Source organism: Maniola jurtina, chromosome 17 (assembly GCF_905333055.1).
Source record: "Maniola jurtina chromosome 17, ilManJurt1.1, whole genome shotgun sequence".
Lineage (NCBI taxonomy): Eukaryota > Metazoa > Arthropoda > Insecta > Lepidoptera > Nymphalidae > Maniola > Maniola jurtina.
This window is the reverse complement of record NC_060045.1, coordinates 5,830,167-5,847,658: the sequence shown is the minus strand read 5'-3', so window position 1 is coordinate 5,847,658 and position 17,492 is coordinate 5,830,167. Positions and strand designations below refer to the sequence as shown.

General features: G+C 36.6%; 1 protein-coding gene across 6 annotated transcripts in view; it reads right to left on the bottom strand.

The window, feature by feature from the left end:
* Positions 1–987: 987 nt before the first annotated feature.
* The window catches only part of LOC123874094 (putative uncharacterized protein DDB_G0277255), a 37,689-nt gene continuing 21,184 nt past the window's right edge, over positions 988–17,492 (bottom strand). For 3 of the 6 annotated variants that reach the window (XM_045919273.1, XM_045919270.1, XM_045919272.1), the window contains exons 2-9: positions 12,855–13,187; positions 8,169–8,305; positions 7,571–7,770; positions 7,028–7,146; positions 6,659–6,806; positions 2,991–4,580; positions 2,668–2,915; positions 988–2,119 (exon numbers count right to left, since the gene is read on the bottom strand). In XM_045919273.1, coding sequence (XP_045775229.1) covers positions 1,896–2,119; positions 2,668–2,915; positions 2,991–4,580; positions 6,659–6,806; positions 7,028–7,146; positions 7,571–7,770; positions 8,169–8,305; positions 12,855–13,187 — 2,999 coding nt within the window. In that variant the 3' untranslated portion in view covers positions 988–1,895. Of the gene's footprint in view, positions 2,120–2,667; positions 2,916–2,990; positions 4,581–4,776; positions 6,430–6,658; positions 6,807–7,027; positions 7,147–7,570; positions 7,771–8,168; positions 8,306–12,071; positions 12,102–12,854; positions 13,188–17,492 lie in introns of all 6 variants that reach the window. The other 3 variants (XM_045919275.1, XM_045919274.1, XM_045919271.1) reach the window with 3 other exon arrangements.

The window sequence follows — 17,492 nt, the reverse complement described above, 5'->3', positions numbered from 1 at the left end:
ATATATCACAGTTTTTTCAATATAAAAGCTGCTGGCCCCAGTTCAATAAATAAATAAAAAGTAAAATCGTTTTAGGAATACTCAGTATTGTTTAACATGTGGTGGGCTTAAACCATAGGGGGCGTATTTGTGTTGCGCCCTTACTTTTCAGGACATACACACTACCAAATTGGCTAAAATTAATAATAATAATCAATCCTATCAGCAATCTGTCGATAAGACAACTATATTAAAGAAAAATTGTATGGTCTTTGTTTGACAACGAACTCATTGCTATCGGCAGATTGTGGATAGATTTATTCATTACTAGCCGATGCCCGCGACTTCGCCCGCGTGGATTTAGGTTTTTCGAAATCCCGTGGGAACTCTTTGATTTTCCGGGATAAAAAGTAGCCTATGTGCTAATCCAGAGTATAATCTATCTCCATTCTAAATTTCAGCCCAATCCGTCCAGTAGTTTTTGCGTGAAGGAGTAACAAACATACACACACACACACACACACACACACACATACAAACTTTCGCCTTTATAATATTAGTGTGATTTATTAATGTTAACCGTGAATAACTTTGTTGTTGTAAATAATCATGCGTAAAAAGTATTTCACTATTTTCTTGAAAGTTCCAACATTATGATTGAGACTGTCTTTCGCTAATGCTGGCATAGAAAAGCATTCGCAATTTTGTTTGTACTCCCCTATAGTTTGAAGCCTGCGATGTGTTTCAATATTCAATCTATCTGTAATCTTAGCTTAACAATGTTATTAGCAAACAAGATCATATAATCTTTGACGAATAACAATGTCGGTTGTATTATTGATAAATTATTACAGATACATTAAATATTGAAATCAATTTCATCTACCAGGGAAGGCACTAATTACAATAGCAGTTATTTTTGGTAACACTATGTTATAGTTAATAAACAAATAGACCTAAGTACTTCCTATATTTTTATACTAAGCCATAATATGCTCATCATTTTTCCAGAAAGTTCGATCAATCATTCTTTCATATTTGTCAGTGAGTAAGAGATCTTTTTGTCATTGCAATATTAAAATAACAAAGCCAAAACTGTTTATAATAAATAAAAAATGTAATATTAAACCTTTACTCATTTTATTTTATAGAGACTTTATTTTTAATATGTTAATCAATTTATATTAAAAATGAGCAAAACCCAAATATTACATTAACATTATAATATGCAGACAGAGAGAAAACTCTCGGTATCTTCACGACAAACGTTGCAACTAAAAATAGACCAAATGACATCGCCACGGCCGTATTTTTCAAAATGACTTCATCGACAAACTATTTTTCCCTTCATACTCTTTGGACCAAAACAATTATATCGACTGTGTACCTCCAAAATAGGCTATCTTGCTTCAAGCCAAGAACATATTAGAAGAAAATCGTACACGGTAAAACGCGTGAAATTATTCTGTTCAAATGTCATGGCATGGAAATGTTGAAGGAAGTCACGTCGTTCACGCGAATGTAGCTGCGTGTCCGTGACAGCCAATCGTGTTCGTTTGCTTTTTTTGTGCATGCGCATTTGCGCGCGCTTATTTCAAGTTTTTAATTATTTTATGTTTACCACAAAACGTGCGTCTTTTATTTATTTGTGCACATGTGCAAATCGTGTACATACGTACAAACAGCCAACGATCACGACTATTGTCCGGCTGACGCAGATTTTCAGAAATTTACTTAGGGCAACCCCTTCTGTACACAAATTTCTGCTCAGATTTTGTGGACAGTACTGGGGCGCGGATTTCCAAACGCAAAATGTTAGCTAGATTCATAAATTGTTCTTGGCTTTAAGCACATTGGCCCAACATGTACCACTGATTTTAGACTAGAAATCGCTCACACACAGTATCGTTTATAATTTACACTGCAAGTCTTTTAACGCCACATTCGATGCAAAATTTGGCGGTTTCCACGGGGAACCGACTGCCGCATTCGTGGCAGAAGCGAGACAGGCGCGGCGCGGGGACGGAATCCCGACGCGGGCGGTGCAGTGACGACTCCGAGCCGCTCGAGCTGAGCGCTTCAGGCCGCGCGTGCCACGTGGGACTGTGGCGTGACGACGCTCGCGAACTGACGCGTTTATCTGCCAAAAGGAATTTCAGATTGCGATAATCATCAACATCATGATCATCATGGTCCAACCATTGCCGACCCACTACTGAGCACAAGTCTCTTCTCAGAGTGAGAATGGTTTAGGCCATAGTCTGCCACGCTGGCCCGACGCGGATTGACAGACTCAAAGATGTGAGTACCTACATAAAGAACTCTCAGGCATGCAGGTTTCCTCATAATGTTTTCCTTCACCGTTAAAGCAAGTAATTTTTTGCTTAAAAGGCACATAACTGAAAAGTTAGAGAGGCGTTCCCGTGAGACATTATAAAATACATGAAAAGCACGCGCATGCACTCATACACTCACACTAGGTTAATTATTTCTGTTAAACTAGATAGGTACTTTGAGAATTAAACTATATTAAAAGAGTATATAGTGCGATATAACATTACAATTTCTACAGGTAACTTAGGGATGTAGTTAAATTAATTATATTTGGTATCATTATATTTTTCATTCGATAGGTTCTAGCAGTTTCTAATAAGCAATTATGATATTATTATCCTTTAATTGACTTACCGTTTACTACTAAAGATTCCGATTCCTTGCTCATCTCAGATCTTTGTATTCCATTGGAAGATTTAATTGGTCCATCCAGCTCCGCAGATCTTTCCATCGCCAAGAATTCTTCACTGGATATGGAGCGGATGTCGTCTTTCTGACTACCGCTCGAGTCGGACCCAGCGGGTATTTGTTCTAGGGAAGTGAGTCCGTTCGATTCTTTTGCGTTACATAAAGATAGTTTAGATGGCGAGATTCTGTTTAAGCTGAAACACACACAATTTATGAAAATATAAAATAAAAGTATTCCCAGTAACTTTTACGGGGTTTTGTTTTAGTACCTGACTAACCTGCTATACGCTGAATCGGTGCTTGATTTTCCATTCGGTGTGTAGTTTCCATTCGATGTGTTATCAGGCTTTCCTCTCTTATGGTCAATCTTTCGTCGAAAATCTTTTTTTGTTGTACTGCTGTATGATTTTTTGTTATTATTATTACTGACAATATCTTTGTTCGACGTATGGTTGTCCTTTCTTTCAGACTCGTATAATTTATCGAAATCTTTTAAAGATTGCATTAAATCTTCTTCTAGTTGGTCCGTTTGGTGACGTCCTTTCGAGTTCTCAGCTTTCGTGGCGGTCTTCTTTTGAATGGAATCAAGGAGGGAGGTGGAACGTTTGACAGAGGACGGGAAAAGCTTCTCACCCACAACATTGTTACTGCTAAAAATAAGAGAAGTCGATTTGTTGACAGGAATTAATCCATTACTACCACTATTAACTATTTTTGGAGAATTAACGACTTTAGTATCGGAGCCCCTTACATCATTACACATGTCAGACGCTACAACTCTAGTTGTGGAACTACAAATGCGTTTATTTTGTGATTTTTGTTTATGGACCTCTTCATCGAAAGAAATCATAAATTCTTCTAGATCGAAGTCTTCACATAGAGAATCATCATCTCTAACGGAAGCCTTAGATGCTATACTTTGTTCTAAAGAAGACATCATTTTATCGTACTGTGAGCTATAATCGCTTATAGTTGACGAACTTATTTTTTTTAGGTTGAGATTATTGTTTTGTTCTACTTTAATGCTTAAGGAATCTGCCATATTGTTAGATTCGTTGTTATTTTTATTTGCACTAAAAGATTCGAATTTTGCCGGTAAATTTTCAGTAGTAAGCAATGACTCCATGCTACTTATAATGTCTGGATTATTTAATATAGTGTTCACATTTATTGGCAAGTTGTCGTTTTCGTTAATGAGCCTAGGGTCTATGTAATTACTGTCAGTCATTGACGAATTATCAAAGGAAAGCAGGGAATCGAGATTTATGAAATCTTTCTTTTCTTCGTTCTTACTTATTTTGTCTAATTTAAGGGGTTGTTTAATAGTGTTACGCTGAAAACCATGATGCATTGACTGTGATATTTTTGGTATTTTATCTTTTAATTTAGGTGTACTGTAACTAGAATTTGAGTAACTGGAATAAGATCTATTTAAGTTGCTGCTCCGACTGAAGTAAGATTTTTCGTTAGAACTTATGTTTTCCTTACTAGATTTCGTAAATGTCGTATTAAGTTTTTGACTAACTTTCTTGTCACTTTTATTCATCCTGAATGAATTGCATCTACCCCCAAAAGTGTTACTACTGTTATCGTTGTTTGTGCTACCAAACGACTTCATTCTTTGTAAGGTTGGTGTTTTTTGGTATGTTTTGTTTATTGTGTCTTTTATTTTCTTAGTGTTCTCTGAACGCTGGTATGGCGTAGACTGTTTATCTTTAGCAGGGCGCAAGCTGGGTAAGGTTCTACTAGGATCTTTGAAGGAATTACTATGAACTTTGTTAGGAATATTTGTGTCTGAGGACATGAGTTCTTTCATCTGCCTAGCAGCTGACGCGAATGGGTCATAAGTATCATCAAGCCTGAAATAAATTGAAATATTATCATCTACAGTGTAACAGAATTATCGGATAGGTCATGGGGTTTTGATTTATAAAGTACAAACTTAATACAGTATCTACAATTACTACAATTTTGATAACTAGCTATAGTAAAATTTCTACTTCCTACATGCTTACATTATGGAATAACAATAAAAATAGTTACAAAAAATAAAACCTCTTAATATCGATACGAGGCAGTTTGAGAGGCGGTTCTTCATCACTCTTTTCTTCCTGTTTTTCCTTTATGATAAACGTTTGATATTTTTTATCAGTTTTTTTTTGTTGACCTAACAATCTACATTTTTTATGTCCTTTCTTTTTTTTAGAATTTTTAATGTTGTCACTGTCTTCTCTTTGTAAAAATCGATTTGTTTCATTTATTGCTGGTAGCTTTAGTTCTGAAGTATTTTTATCTAATAAATTATTTTCAATTTGTATATTTGATTCTCGTTCATAATATTTAAGTTGATATACAGTAATATGTTCCATATCACAAACTTTTCTCTTACTATCATCATCATCTGTCATATTTTCACAGTTATTTGTGACATTAATACTAATTTTTTGGTCTTTCACCTCTTGTAAAAGATCTTTGAAGTCATTTTTTAAGTCTTGTAAAGCATCTGAAAAGTTAAGTTTTACAATTTCTGTTGATTGTTCATTCATAGATTCAAGTGAATTAGTCTGAGGCGTGTGAATATTTTCGAGTGATTTTTCTATATCAGTAGCGTTTATATCGTTTTCATTGGTACTTTGTATCATTTTATCAGTCAAATTAAAAAATTCTTCTAAATCTGCGGGATCTTCTGTAAATTTCGTATACGTATCCCCGCTCCCATGACGGCAAACAATATTACTATTGTTTACTTCTTTTTTAATTTCGAACGAGTCTTCAAAATTATTGCCACTCAAATCAAGTTCCTGATTTTCTTCCATATTTTCTATTGATAAATTTGCAATATCATCTGTTGTATTTGTATTGAATTCGTTTGTAGCTTCAGCAATAAAATAGCCTGACTCTGTATGATCATTTTCCAAATGTTTGATTTCTGTATCAATTTTAGCGACAGATTTCTTATCATCACTAGTAGTTGACGATTGATTACAATTTATAAATGTTACATCTTTGATAGATTCCAGCTGCATACCGTTTTTACTAAACATAATGTCTGAGGAACTAGTCATATTTAGATTTTTAAACAATAATTCCACTTCTGGATTTAGTTGACTTTTCTGGTCAAGCTGTTTATTATTGGTTTTATTCTGCCTTTTAATGATGATTTTTTCCTCAAATGTATCGTGTATCACACAAGGCACACAAGGACATAAAAGTTCTGTATTTATACCAATTGATTGACAATTCTTGATCCTGTTAGTAACTACCGAACTATCATCTAGACTATCCAAACTCATTGTCCTGTCTTTTATGTTGTTCTTAGTTTCTTTTCTTATTTTCGTTTTGGTTGGTGATCTTAGGGTTGGCTTAATTTTTTTACTATTTGCACGATCACTTGCTTTATCCTCATTACATTTTTCTTCAGATGTCTTCTTTTCTTCGGGTTTAAGTTTTTTCAACACTGGAATTTGAGTTTTATGCGTGGAATCTTTCATTTCGGAATGTATTTTGGTACTTTTAGTTGCTTTCTGTTTTGCATTTTCATTAATTCTTTCATTGAACTTCGAAACGGTTTCCTCAAGTTTCTTTAATTGTTCTTGTTTATTTTTAGTATTCAATTGGTTTCGCTGTTTTCTTTGTGAATTATGCTTATTAATGTTGGGATCTGTATTGGTTTGTTGGACAGGGGACGGGTATGATCCTTGGATATTTCTACGGAAAGGGAAAGGAAGGATATCTTTAACGTTTTTGTCAAATTTTACGTTAAGTTTCAAATAAAAAACAAGGAGCTAGGAACGGAAAAAGACAGTAATTAAAAACTCAATACTAACATAACCTTATCAAATGTAACTTTTCCCCTTCCTTTCCCCTTATTTGCGACATATTGATCAAATGACGCTAGAACTACAGTAAAGTACCTAATAATTCAATATCAACATACCTAGAACTACTCAGGTCTCTTGCTAGTCTCGCTTGTCTAGCTTTGATGTTAGCGTCACCAGATGAATTATGTTGCATGGTTCTCGAATTTCTGATGACAGGAACATGCGGGGAAGCATCTTCATGGCAATCGTTACTTGACATTGACTCTGTAAAAAAATATTACGAATATAGTGTTTTCGTGTCAAAAAAAATTGGGGCATTTATGCTGTCTTTTCCCCATCCAATGATGTGTGAAAATGTATAGCAAGAGACATGTGTGAAACCCAACAATAGAGTCGCTTAGTTTTCATAGCTTAGCTTATTTTAGATCTGGTGGAAAAGAGAATTTTGAGATCGAGTATTAGACAGTATTCTGCAAAATACACACCCGACGCTCTTGTCCTAGGATGTCTATAGTCCCCGTATTCGCGGGGCGGGGACACGCCGCGCGATGACTCCACTGATGCGGACCGACTGTTGGAAGATTTGTCTCGAGTTTGCGACGAACTGAAAAGTATGGTACACAGAAGTTAAATTAACCCTCCGCAAAATCTGTTTTCAAAGGAAAGAAGTTATTTGTACGAGATGATACATTTTTGTACTAAAACACGACTTTTTCGCCCAGACATTGCGGACATTCCCAGTCTTTTAGGTTCTGTTTTTGGTTGATGATGAATGCCGCGATCTTGCGAAAAACGTTTAGAAAAGATATTACAAGAGATTAATTTGTTTCTTTCAATATTCAAGCGCAATTTTATAGATAGCTTTGTTATCTATATGTATATTCATTGATGCATCAGCATTCAGCCGCATTTAACATAAACTGAATGCGATACGGTAAGTGCAGTAAAGAAAAACATATCCTTCGCACATTTGAAAGTCATGTCATGGTATCTGAAAAGTCCATTAGTTAGAATTTTTAAAAACCTACCGTCTACCGCGCACTGGGGGAGCTTTGTACTGTGTCCTGGCATTGAGCCTTTGCTTAGCGTCAGCAATATGTGGCGGCGGCTGCTGTGGCGCGGCCGGCAGTATCTTGGCTTTATCCGCGCACCATTCCACGTGGCGTTCGAACGCGCGCATACCGAAGTTGCGGCTGCAGTGCGGGCACTTTTGTAAGTCTGCTGCTGGCTGGAATTGGAAGATGTTATGACTAATGATTCGATCTCAAAAATATTGTACGCAATACAAAATAAACACAATGACCTTTCTGTCACACAAGGGAATGTATGATAAAGGATTTTGTAAAGAAGAATCGCAGTTGTTGTAGATATTTTGAAAAAGTTAAACTACAGGAGAGAGGAACAGTGCGCAGCTCACGCACCAGTCTTGTAATCCTGATCAACAGTAAATCCTATTTGTTTGGTTATAAAAACGAAACACTTTTATCACCAACTGAACGTTAAAATGAGTCTAATAACATGGTGTACTAAGTCGTATTAAATTGTGAAAAGTTATTCATTTTTTTAATATTATTTCTCGAAAAGTAATAAATTTTTGATTTTGTAGTAGGTATTTTGAGTTGTTACCTTCATGATGGCACTCCTCACTGACGGAGCTTTGGGCTTCAGGGTAGTCTTGGCAGTGTTGGGCGGACTCTTCTCGAGGAAGGGGCTGTTTTCTGGAAGACCGAAATTCTTTGGCAAGTATTGTTCTAAGTCCGTGCCTGCAATTGTTGGACATGGTGTGAGCATGCTACGGTGTATCCTTGCAGTACCTATCCGTGTTCTATTTGAATTTTTACATCGCATTTTAGGTAGGTAGCTACTTCGATCATTCAAGTAGTTACAAGATACACAGTTCCGTACAAAATCTACTAGAACTTATTTTTCACTTTTTTTAAGTATTTAATTTATTTTTGTATGTTATTAATATAACAAGGAAAGATTTGCTTGTTCATTTGTAATTAATAAACTCTGGAACTACTGAACCGATTTTATTAATTCTTTTACTATTCGGAAGCTCTTCCAGAAGTAACATGTCAACATGGTATTATGTTAAAGACACATATCAAATTTTACCTGAGCGGAGCCGGCGGATCAGCTAGTTTATAATATTTTTAGAACCTTAAAGCACACTGCCGCATTGATTTGTAAGACCTTTTCACACTAGCAAACTATCGAAAAAAAAATGCGCAATCATACTTAATTGTGCATTAATTTTTCACGGACACTTTAACGACAGTCAGTATATATATTATTATATCTTGTAAGTACATTAATGATCGATGGTATTTTATCCAAAAACTATTACTTATCTAGATTTACGATTTAAAGTTAAGCATTACGTGCATTTAATCGAAACTCCAAGACATAACAGGTAGAGCAAACGCCATCCATGCCTCACAATGCTTATTTGTTAATCATGACTCAAGATTGCCATATGTTTTAGTAAAGTCTGTAACACATAACGCGCGAATAGCGACGGTTACTGGACGGTTGGATATCCGTCCATTGAACGCGCGCGTTTATGTATTCATGATACTTATTAGTAGTATTGTTGGCGTCTGGTAAAAAGAGCTCTGAACGGCAAAAGATGAGATTCAGTATCGCATCGGTGCGAACCAATCGCGTGAACTCGTGCCTCACTTCGTATATCAATAATAATAAATCACCCACTGCGCAAATTAAATTTCAGAGTCATTTTTCCCTGACGCCAACTGAACAAGGAAATGTATGAAGCATGCACAATTCAGCTTGAATTGTTCAGGATGCATGTCGATTGTCAGTTTGACAGCTACAGTGGTGACGATCGCGAACAACTCTGATTGGCTAACACTTTCTTACGATAGGCTGAAATGCCATAAATTCAGCCAATAATTGAGATTGTATCAATGACTGATAGCATTTCCGCAATTGACCAGCGTAGGAGCGCATCTTCTATGCGTCTTTCGCAGAGTGAACGCCTTCATTAAGTTTCTTGTCTTTTCCTAAGCAAGCGTTGGAAATGTTTCCGTCGCGTCGCGCCGCTGTTGTGCACTGTATGTGTTTCAGTCTTAAGTTAGATAGACTGTCGTGGGCGTCGTATACCAAACTAAGCTCGAGTCACATTTTATGCAAATGTAGTCGTCTTTATTGTATTGGGATTTAGGACACAGTTAGCTGTTAATGGAATAGATACAATGAAAATGATCTGTATCTACTTAGGTACTATAATAAATTGTAACAGTTGATCTGTTTATGCTCGCAATACTTTAAAATCACTGTCCATTCGAGGTGAATCTTCACAGTTCGAAAGAGCATTAATTTATAACTTTGATGGAAATAACTCCACCAAAACACGACAAACAGCTTGACCCAATGACCTCTACGTAGTATTACGGCTAGACTGGTCATACCAAACAAAAATTTGTGTGAGTTGGAATATTATCCAGTATCATACTAATTTTGACAGCCTCATAGAATGATTTTTATTTGAAAATAGGCCTTCTATAGTACTAATTTTTTAATGGCTTGACCTACATTTTACATGGGTAAAGCTGAGGACGAAAGACGTATTTACTATAAATAAGTTAACGAAATACAATTCCAATGCTTGGCGTACCTAAATAAAATTAGCAATTGACCTTGAGCAAGCTAACCGTGCGCCCGTGCCTCTAATGAGAAAATATTGATTATTTAATCAAAAACATTACCTACCTGTTTTTATGAGACTTTATGGTTACGAAACCTCTAATCCTAAATTTAAATTTTAATGATGCCTTTTTATACTCTGATGATTGTGCTTATTGATGCTGATCACACGTTACATAGCCCTATGTGTAAGTTTTCAAGTTAAAAGAATTCTGAGGGGAAAACGCGCGGTGAAATTTCACAGTACGGTCTTATCTGCCAGTTCTCAAATCAAAACGGTTGACGGTTTGTCCGTATCTACATGCTAAAGGTACACTTTGGCATTTTGGAGAACATTTGAATTTAGAACTCATTTCATGATGAATGCTCTTAATTCTTATTACCTGGGGACTGCGGTGAACGTTGTAAAGTGAGAGTAGCTTAAAGATATTTAAGGTCTCAATTATTTCAGAATTAACAAGTGTAAATAAAAAATTTATAACACCCCCGACAAGTGAAGGTTACAGTAACTAGAAAAAAGCTGATAATTTTCAAACGGCTGAGCCGATTTTCTTGGATAATAGCTAAAAACACTCTCGATCAAGCCACCTTTCAAATAAAAAAAACTAAATTAAAATCGGTTCATTCGTTTAGGCGCTACGATGCCACAGACAGATACACAGCTACACACGTCAAACTTATAACACCCCTCTTTTTGGGTCGGGGGTTAAAAATAAAAATCGCAAATACACGCACGTAAAGTACGGGCGTTGTTCCTTATTATTCACAATACGTGCGGGTAAGTAAGGTCCTAGATTTTGCAGTAATGTTGCATTTATATTCACGGTGGCACAATATCTTTGTGACTTTGAATTGTAATTCGATGTCAAGGACGGTTAAATGATAATAATATCCTCCTATGTAAAAATGAACCCCAAAAATGGTGGTAACCAGCTAAGCCTCATTTGCTCATAAATTATTTCTATGCATCCTTGAAATGCGATGCAGAACTAGATATCTGAGAGTGCCTAACTCAATCGAATATGAACCATGAAAGATAGAGGCTGACAGAGCATCCCATAATTTAGCGGCATGCGTTATAAATGAAGCCAAGCGAATGGCTCGTATTAGTGGAATGTCAATCAACGTGGAGGTGCACCTTTAACCCCAATATAGTCTTACGAAAATTGTTATGAGAGTAAAATGTATGTACTTGATGGATGAAGTCATTTGCGAATATATTTTTTCCCGTGTTATCTAAGTATGTTTTCCAACTTTTTCAGCTTTGGATATAATTTAGAAATTACTGTTCAACTAAGGGCTTGGTCTCACCAAGCGTACCTATAGTTAGCAAAGCGATCTATACACGGGTCTTACTTCATCTCCCAGTACCATCTTTGTGGTAAAATGTTCGCTAATTCGTTCAGTTTGCGGCTGTTTTGCTGTTATTCAGTTAACTCGTCGTCACAGTCAATTCATCGTCATAGAATAACCACTGATTTTAGCTCTCTACGACAGCCAGCAGACAGTCAGCTACAAACTAAACGCCTAGTGAGACCGCGCCCTTAGTAGGTAGGTATGTGCTTAGCGAGATCGGATCTCGGGACTCATTCATCCGAAAGGGGATATTAAGATCAAGACAACTTTCACGCGTCTCTCACGATATACCACTCAAGCAAATAAATATAAACATTCTATTTGTAGGTCAATAAAGATATGCTATTCAAGTCAGCTTTACTTCACTCTAGATTTATTACTTGGTACTTGAAACACGCAGAAATTATGCACGGGCACACGGCGGTGTTAGTAAAACGTTCACATTCGAATTGGACGGAGAACAGTTATTGGCAAGAATTAAGAATGTCATGTTCACTCACTCACCAAAATTACAATCGCTCGGTGTGGCCACCCCTTTTTAACCACAAACAAAATATATTATTTTCAATCAGTGGGAAAAATATTTTGAATTAAAATCATGCTCTACAGAATCCAAACATCTTCAGAAATCTAAATACCGGGCTTAATTGGGTCATCGGAACTATATACTAATAATAGCTTGTGTCACAATTCGAAACGTTCTACCAAGTCCCAAACCACATCTACGTCTACTTTTAAGTTCTACCTTTTCACCACAGATGTGTAAGAACCGTAGCGAAGGATATGTGTAAAACCCACCATAGGCAACCAAATTTTCTTATCTTAACCTTAGCTCTGGAAGAAAAGGTAAGCTACGAAAATGTTGCTAACTCATGAGTGTTTTCTACACACTTCGTTACGCATACGTATCTTTTATGGGTCCATAAGATGATAGATTTTGCTGTCAGTTTTGGCACAGTCATTGCCGTAGGTAACTGACCGATACCTACTCTACCGTTTAATGTTGATGATTGATGCTTGCGTGACAAATATCTGGGAAATTCTCTGCTTCATCAGTATACATCATTTATGATTAACGGAATTGACTGATGAAGACCCTTTACTATCTAATAAACTCCTTATACATCTTTGGTGAAAAGTGCATCGTATAGTATACCTAGATATAACTGTTTTAGTTACACAAACCTCAAAAAACTAAACTTGCAATATCTAATGCCACCACCATATTGGGCATACAGAGTACGACCAGTGAATATAAAATGGGTAACAAACAGAAAAGACGAATACCTTCACGTCGTTGTCTCGAGGAGTCGAAGGTCTTGCGTTTTTTCACGGTCATCTTTTCGCAGATCTTCGCGTGTTTGGCGAGGGATTGCGGTACGAAGGTTCGTTCGCACACCGGACATGGTAGGAGCGGTAAAGGGCCGGATGGTTCCGGTGTGGTGGGAGCTATTGGATGGGTTGGTACTGGAGGGGAAGGAGGTGGGCCGGGCCGGGAAGGTGTCGGGGTGTGGAGGATAGGGCGGAAGGATTCGTTGCTGACCGGGGAAGTTAGGCCCACTGACTCCGGCGACGGGGACCGCGAGGACTTCGACGACTGCTGTTGTTCTTGTCGCTTGCCTGCAAGTTAAAAAAAAAACTTTTTATGCCGGAAAATAAAAGAGTTTCCATCCGTTTGACCGGGTTCAGAGGTAAGTAGCTTGCATCCCGGAAATTGATATAGGCAATTTTATTTCCCGGAAAATGTAAGAGCTCCCACAAGATTTTTAAAAAAACCTAAATCCACGCGGACGAAGTCGCGGGTATCATCTAGTACCTAAAAAGTTCGAGTACTTGGACGATAAATAACGTGGCGAAGGCTTGCCTGCGAGAAGTTCATTTATAAAATCTCTTTCAGTAATTTACCAACCCATTACCCATTTCTGCATTCGAATCCCTAAAAAAAGGTTTTTTCTCGTACATCAACGTGTAGGTAATAGGTATAGCTACTAGCAGACTAGCTATTAGTAAGTACCTATAAAAGTTGAAGCAATAATATTAAATCGCAAATTAGCACGAGACCATATTTTGTAGCTTTCATTATTTATGTATGTGTCACAACCTCAAATCTCAATAGTGTTGTGTTGACATTAAACTCAACTGTTATCGCCTTATTCTGAGGATTGTTCTTCTAAGAACAAGTATCTAATTCTTATAATTTCACTCAGCAATATTTCTCCTATTATTATTATCAGAACAACTGACAATCACGGCTGTTTTAGAGATACCTTTGAGTGGCACATTGAAGTCAAGGAATGTTTGTGAAGGGGCTATTTTGTTTGGTCTCCGAGTAAACTATGTGCCAAAGTACCTATTCATACATTGCGAGAGACTGTTTACATAAAATTACGTTGTCTTGTTACTAGACAAATGACAATGCCTATTCAAATGTTGTACGACAGGTTTAGCAATCCTTTATGTTTCAGTACGTATTGGTAAAGAAGAACATAGTTTATGACGGTGTTCCTTATTTTAAACAATAGTTCTTATCCCTAAGGTGTATTTTGTTCGTAATAGGTTTATTCTGTGGTGTTTAATATTTTCTATCGTTTTATATTTTGTTCAGTGCCAGAATGAAAATCTTCTGCTGATTTAGTTATTACTACCTACCTTCCTATAACTAAAAAGCGGTGAAAGCCTAATGGCTAAACCGTCTAAGAGATCGGACTCCTAGTCAGGAGTCCGGGGTTCGATCATAGGCACGCACCTCTAACTTTACGGAGTTAGCTATGTGCTAAGTATCACTTGTTTTGACGGTGATAGAAAACATCGTGAGCAAACCTGCTTGCCTGAGAGTTCTACATAAAATTCTCAAAAGTATATAGGTTTGCCATTCCGCACTTGACCAGCGTGGTAGACTATGATTAAACTCTTCTCATTCTGAGAGAAGACCAAGAGAAGAAGTGAGCTAGCAATGGGTTGATGGTGATGATGATACTGATCCTCCCACCTATAAATAGGTACAATACCCGGCACGTCACCGTCGTTGAGACCGACGAAACGTCACATAGGTATGAGTGACAGAGACGACGCTCTACGAAGCCGAAATCTCTTTCTAAATCTCGATTTGCAATATTTTCCACCGGGTAGGTACAGTCTCTACCTGTGCCAGTTTGAAATAACAAAAACAATACCGTGTTACTTTGCGTAGCTTAAGTTACATTATGTACTCGCATTTTGTTTTTTCGCCTTTGAATTTAATAACTGTTTTTGTATAATATAAATAGGAACTAGCGTGACAAGGTATGTGCTTATTCACTAAATCGATATGGAGGTTGGAGACGACGACATTGCGTCATGGTTACCTTCTCGATGCCCTTGCATGGGTTTCACATTGAATTTGTAGAATTTTAATGTAGTTGCGAAAAAGTTTTCTAACTTCTAAAACAGTATTTACCTTCACAAAAGTAAATATATCGAGGAAATAAATATATTGTAGTTATTGTATCACAGAAAGTTTCATTCTGATTAGTGATTAGTACGGTCAAATATATCTACCTACTGCTCTACAGGTAGGTTATTTGGATGCAGCTTAGGTACGGTATTAGGTGTATTAGCGTATTAGCATTTTTAGTGTACCTACCTAAATCTAATCAAGTATTGGTTAAGCATCATAAATTGATATTCGTAAATAGGTAAAATATCCTTGCATCGTTATGTTAAGTAGGTAGATACAATGCAGGAGAATATGTGGTAAATATATTTACCTGTACGCGTGAATTAATTTGCATTAAATATTGTAGTTACCCGCGTTACCGATTCATTGAATAATAATTATTATAAGGTAAAACTAGCTGAACAAGTTTAAAACGTAACACTTGTTGATTTTCTTCCTATTCGTTTGAATTTAAAAAGCAGCATCAAATAAACCAGATTGGAAAGGCGTAAGTGTATAGTCGATACGAATTGTAGGATGCCTCATACGAAATTAATGGATGTTAATGTAATGTAACGATAGAACAATAAGGTTCAAGTCCTCCTATTTTGGTATTCCGTTAATATGTTCAGACTCGACGTTGAGTAGCCGCTTCCTTTCGTTAATAACATCAACGACACCCGATTCCGGTTTGTTGACAACCGTCACACCTTTATTGCCAAGTTTATGTAACGTGTGCTATACGGCTATACCTACACGAGTTTCATTCAAATCGAAACCGGCTTTACGTCTACGACCTTGAACGGCGCGATGCCTTTATAATAATTATTATTATAAGTTAAATGACGTTTAGATATATTGTAACGATAAAAACAACACGAATTTTGTAAAAACGAGAACTCGTTTGCAAGTCAGGCACATCAAAGGTCACCTCAATGGCAAACTTGACTTAAATACCTGCCTACAGAATTTGCTTAAAATACCTACTTAATTTTGCAAAAGTCAAGCTACATTATCTGCCACAGACTATTGACAGACTATTGATGTTAGGTACAGTGTGCCTAACATCCTATCACAGGCATCTATATTGTGACTATTTTTGCCCACAGATAGATAGATATTCGGATAAAGCTGTGTGCTGTATGTCGAGGTACTCCTATGATCCGAGGAGATCGGTCTCTATTACTTCCAAACTACGAATTTTTCATCGATCATTGTTATGCATTATAAGCGCATAGACACAACCGTTCCAATTTCATAATCTCAAGTGGAGAAGCCAAGAGATAACAATTAAGTATTATTCACAACGTTCCATTAGCATCACAAAAAAGAAAATATGAAAAGGATTACTTACAGCTATAGCAGAGTATACTTAATAGGTAAGATGTACTGCTACTTACAAACTTAACATCGGAGCTAATGGGACAAAACAAAAGGTATTTCATAAAGGCTGGCCGTGTGCAGGATTTTGCCAATTATCACCTTTCCAAGAAGATATTCGCCGCTCCCAATACTAAAAAGCAGTAATACCCAATTATGATGCACAGGCCATCGCTCACGCGTGCGGCGAACGTAAATTGCTACAGGTTTTACATGGAGTGCTTTAACAAGCGGACTGCTGTCTGACGACCCCGGCTCCGAGCACATCAAAGGATTCTACAACTCAGTACAACTTACAAGAAATGAGCAAACAACGGCTCCTGTTACCAACCTAAAACATTTTTATACATAACCGAAATGGATGGAATGCGGATGGTCGTAGAGTAAGAAAAAATCTTTTGATAGTTTGTGCGCAATAAATGAAATTCTTCAACTAAGTCTTCTTTTTAATACCTTTATATTCCAAGGAAGTAAGTACCTAACTATAGTATTTTTTTCTGGTTAACACAGATCATTTTACATTAGATGAAATCTACACAAAACAAGGGTAAGTATTTGGAAACTGTAGTCCAAAAGCTGAAGCATATTGTCTTAGTTAAGTATAGACAAAATCAACAGAAAGGTAGGACTTTCACTATTTACTGGTAAGTAGCTGGTAACTAACTGAAAAAAGAAATAACGACTATACAAAAATATTAATATTTTACCTTGTTTAAGACTTGTTTCTATTTTAATTACAATACCAGCGTCGGCCGATGATTAAAGAAAGGTATCGGAAAGTTTTGATACCTCAGATAAATTTTGGCCGTCTTATCTTTAATTGTCATCAGAGATGAATAGTCTATCATTATGAAGGTGAAAATTTGATTTACCTAGTCATTAGACTGTTACTTGATCGTCGTGCTTTTATTATTTCGTAACGAGATTACTTATGAAGAATTTCTTTAGAATCTTTCAATGAGCTACTATCGGAATAGCTGCTTTTTGTGTTCCGAAATAAACTTATCGAATAACCTCTATCCGTTCAAGAGCATCCGACAGTTTGAAAGTTGAAGAGCTTTATTTCAGTTGTAACAATATCAAACTTTGATTTTGTTTTGTGGATATTACTTTTGAAGCGTTTTGCATTA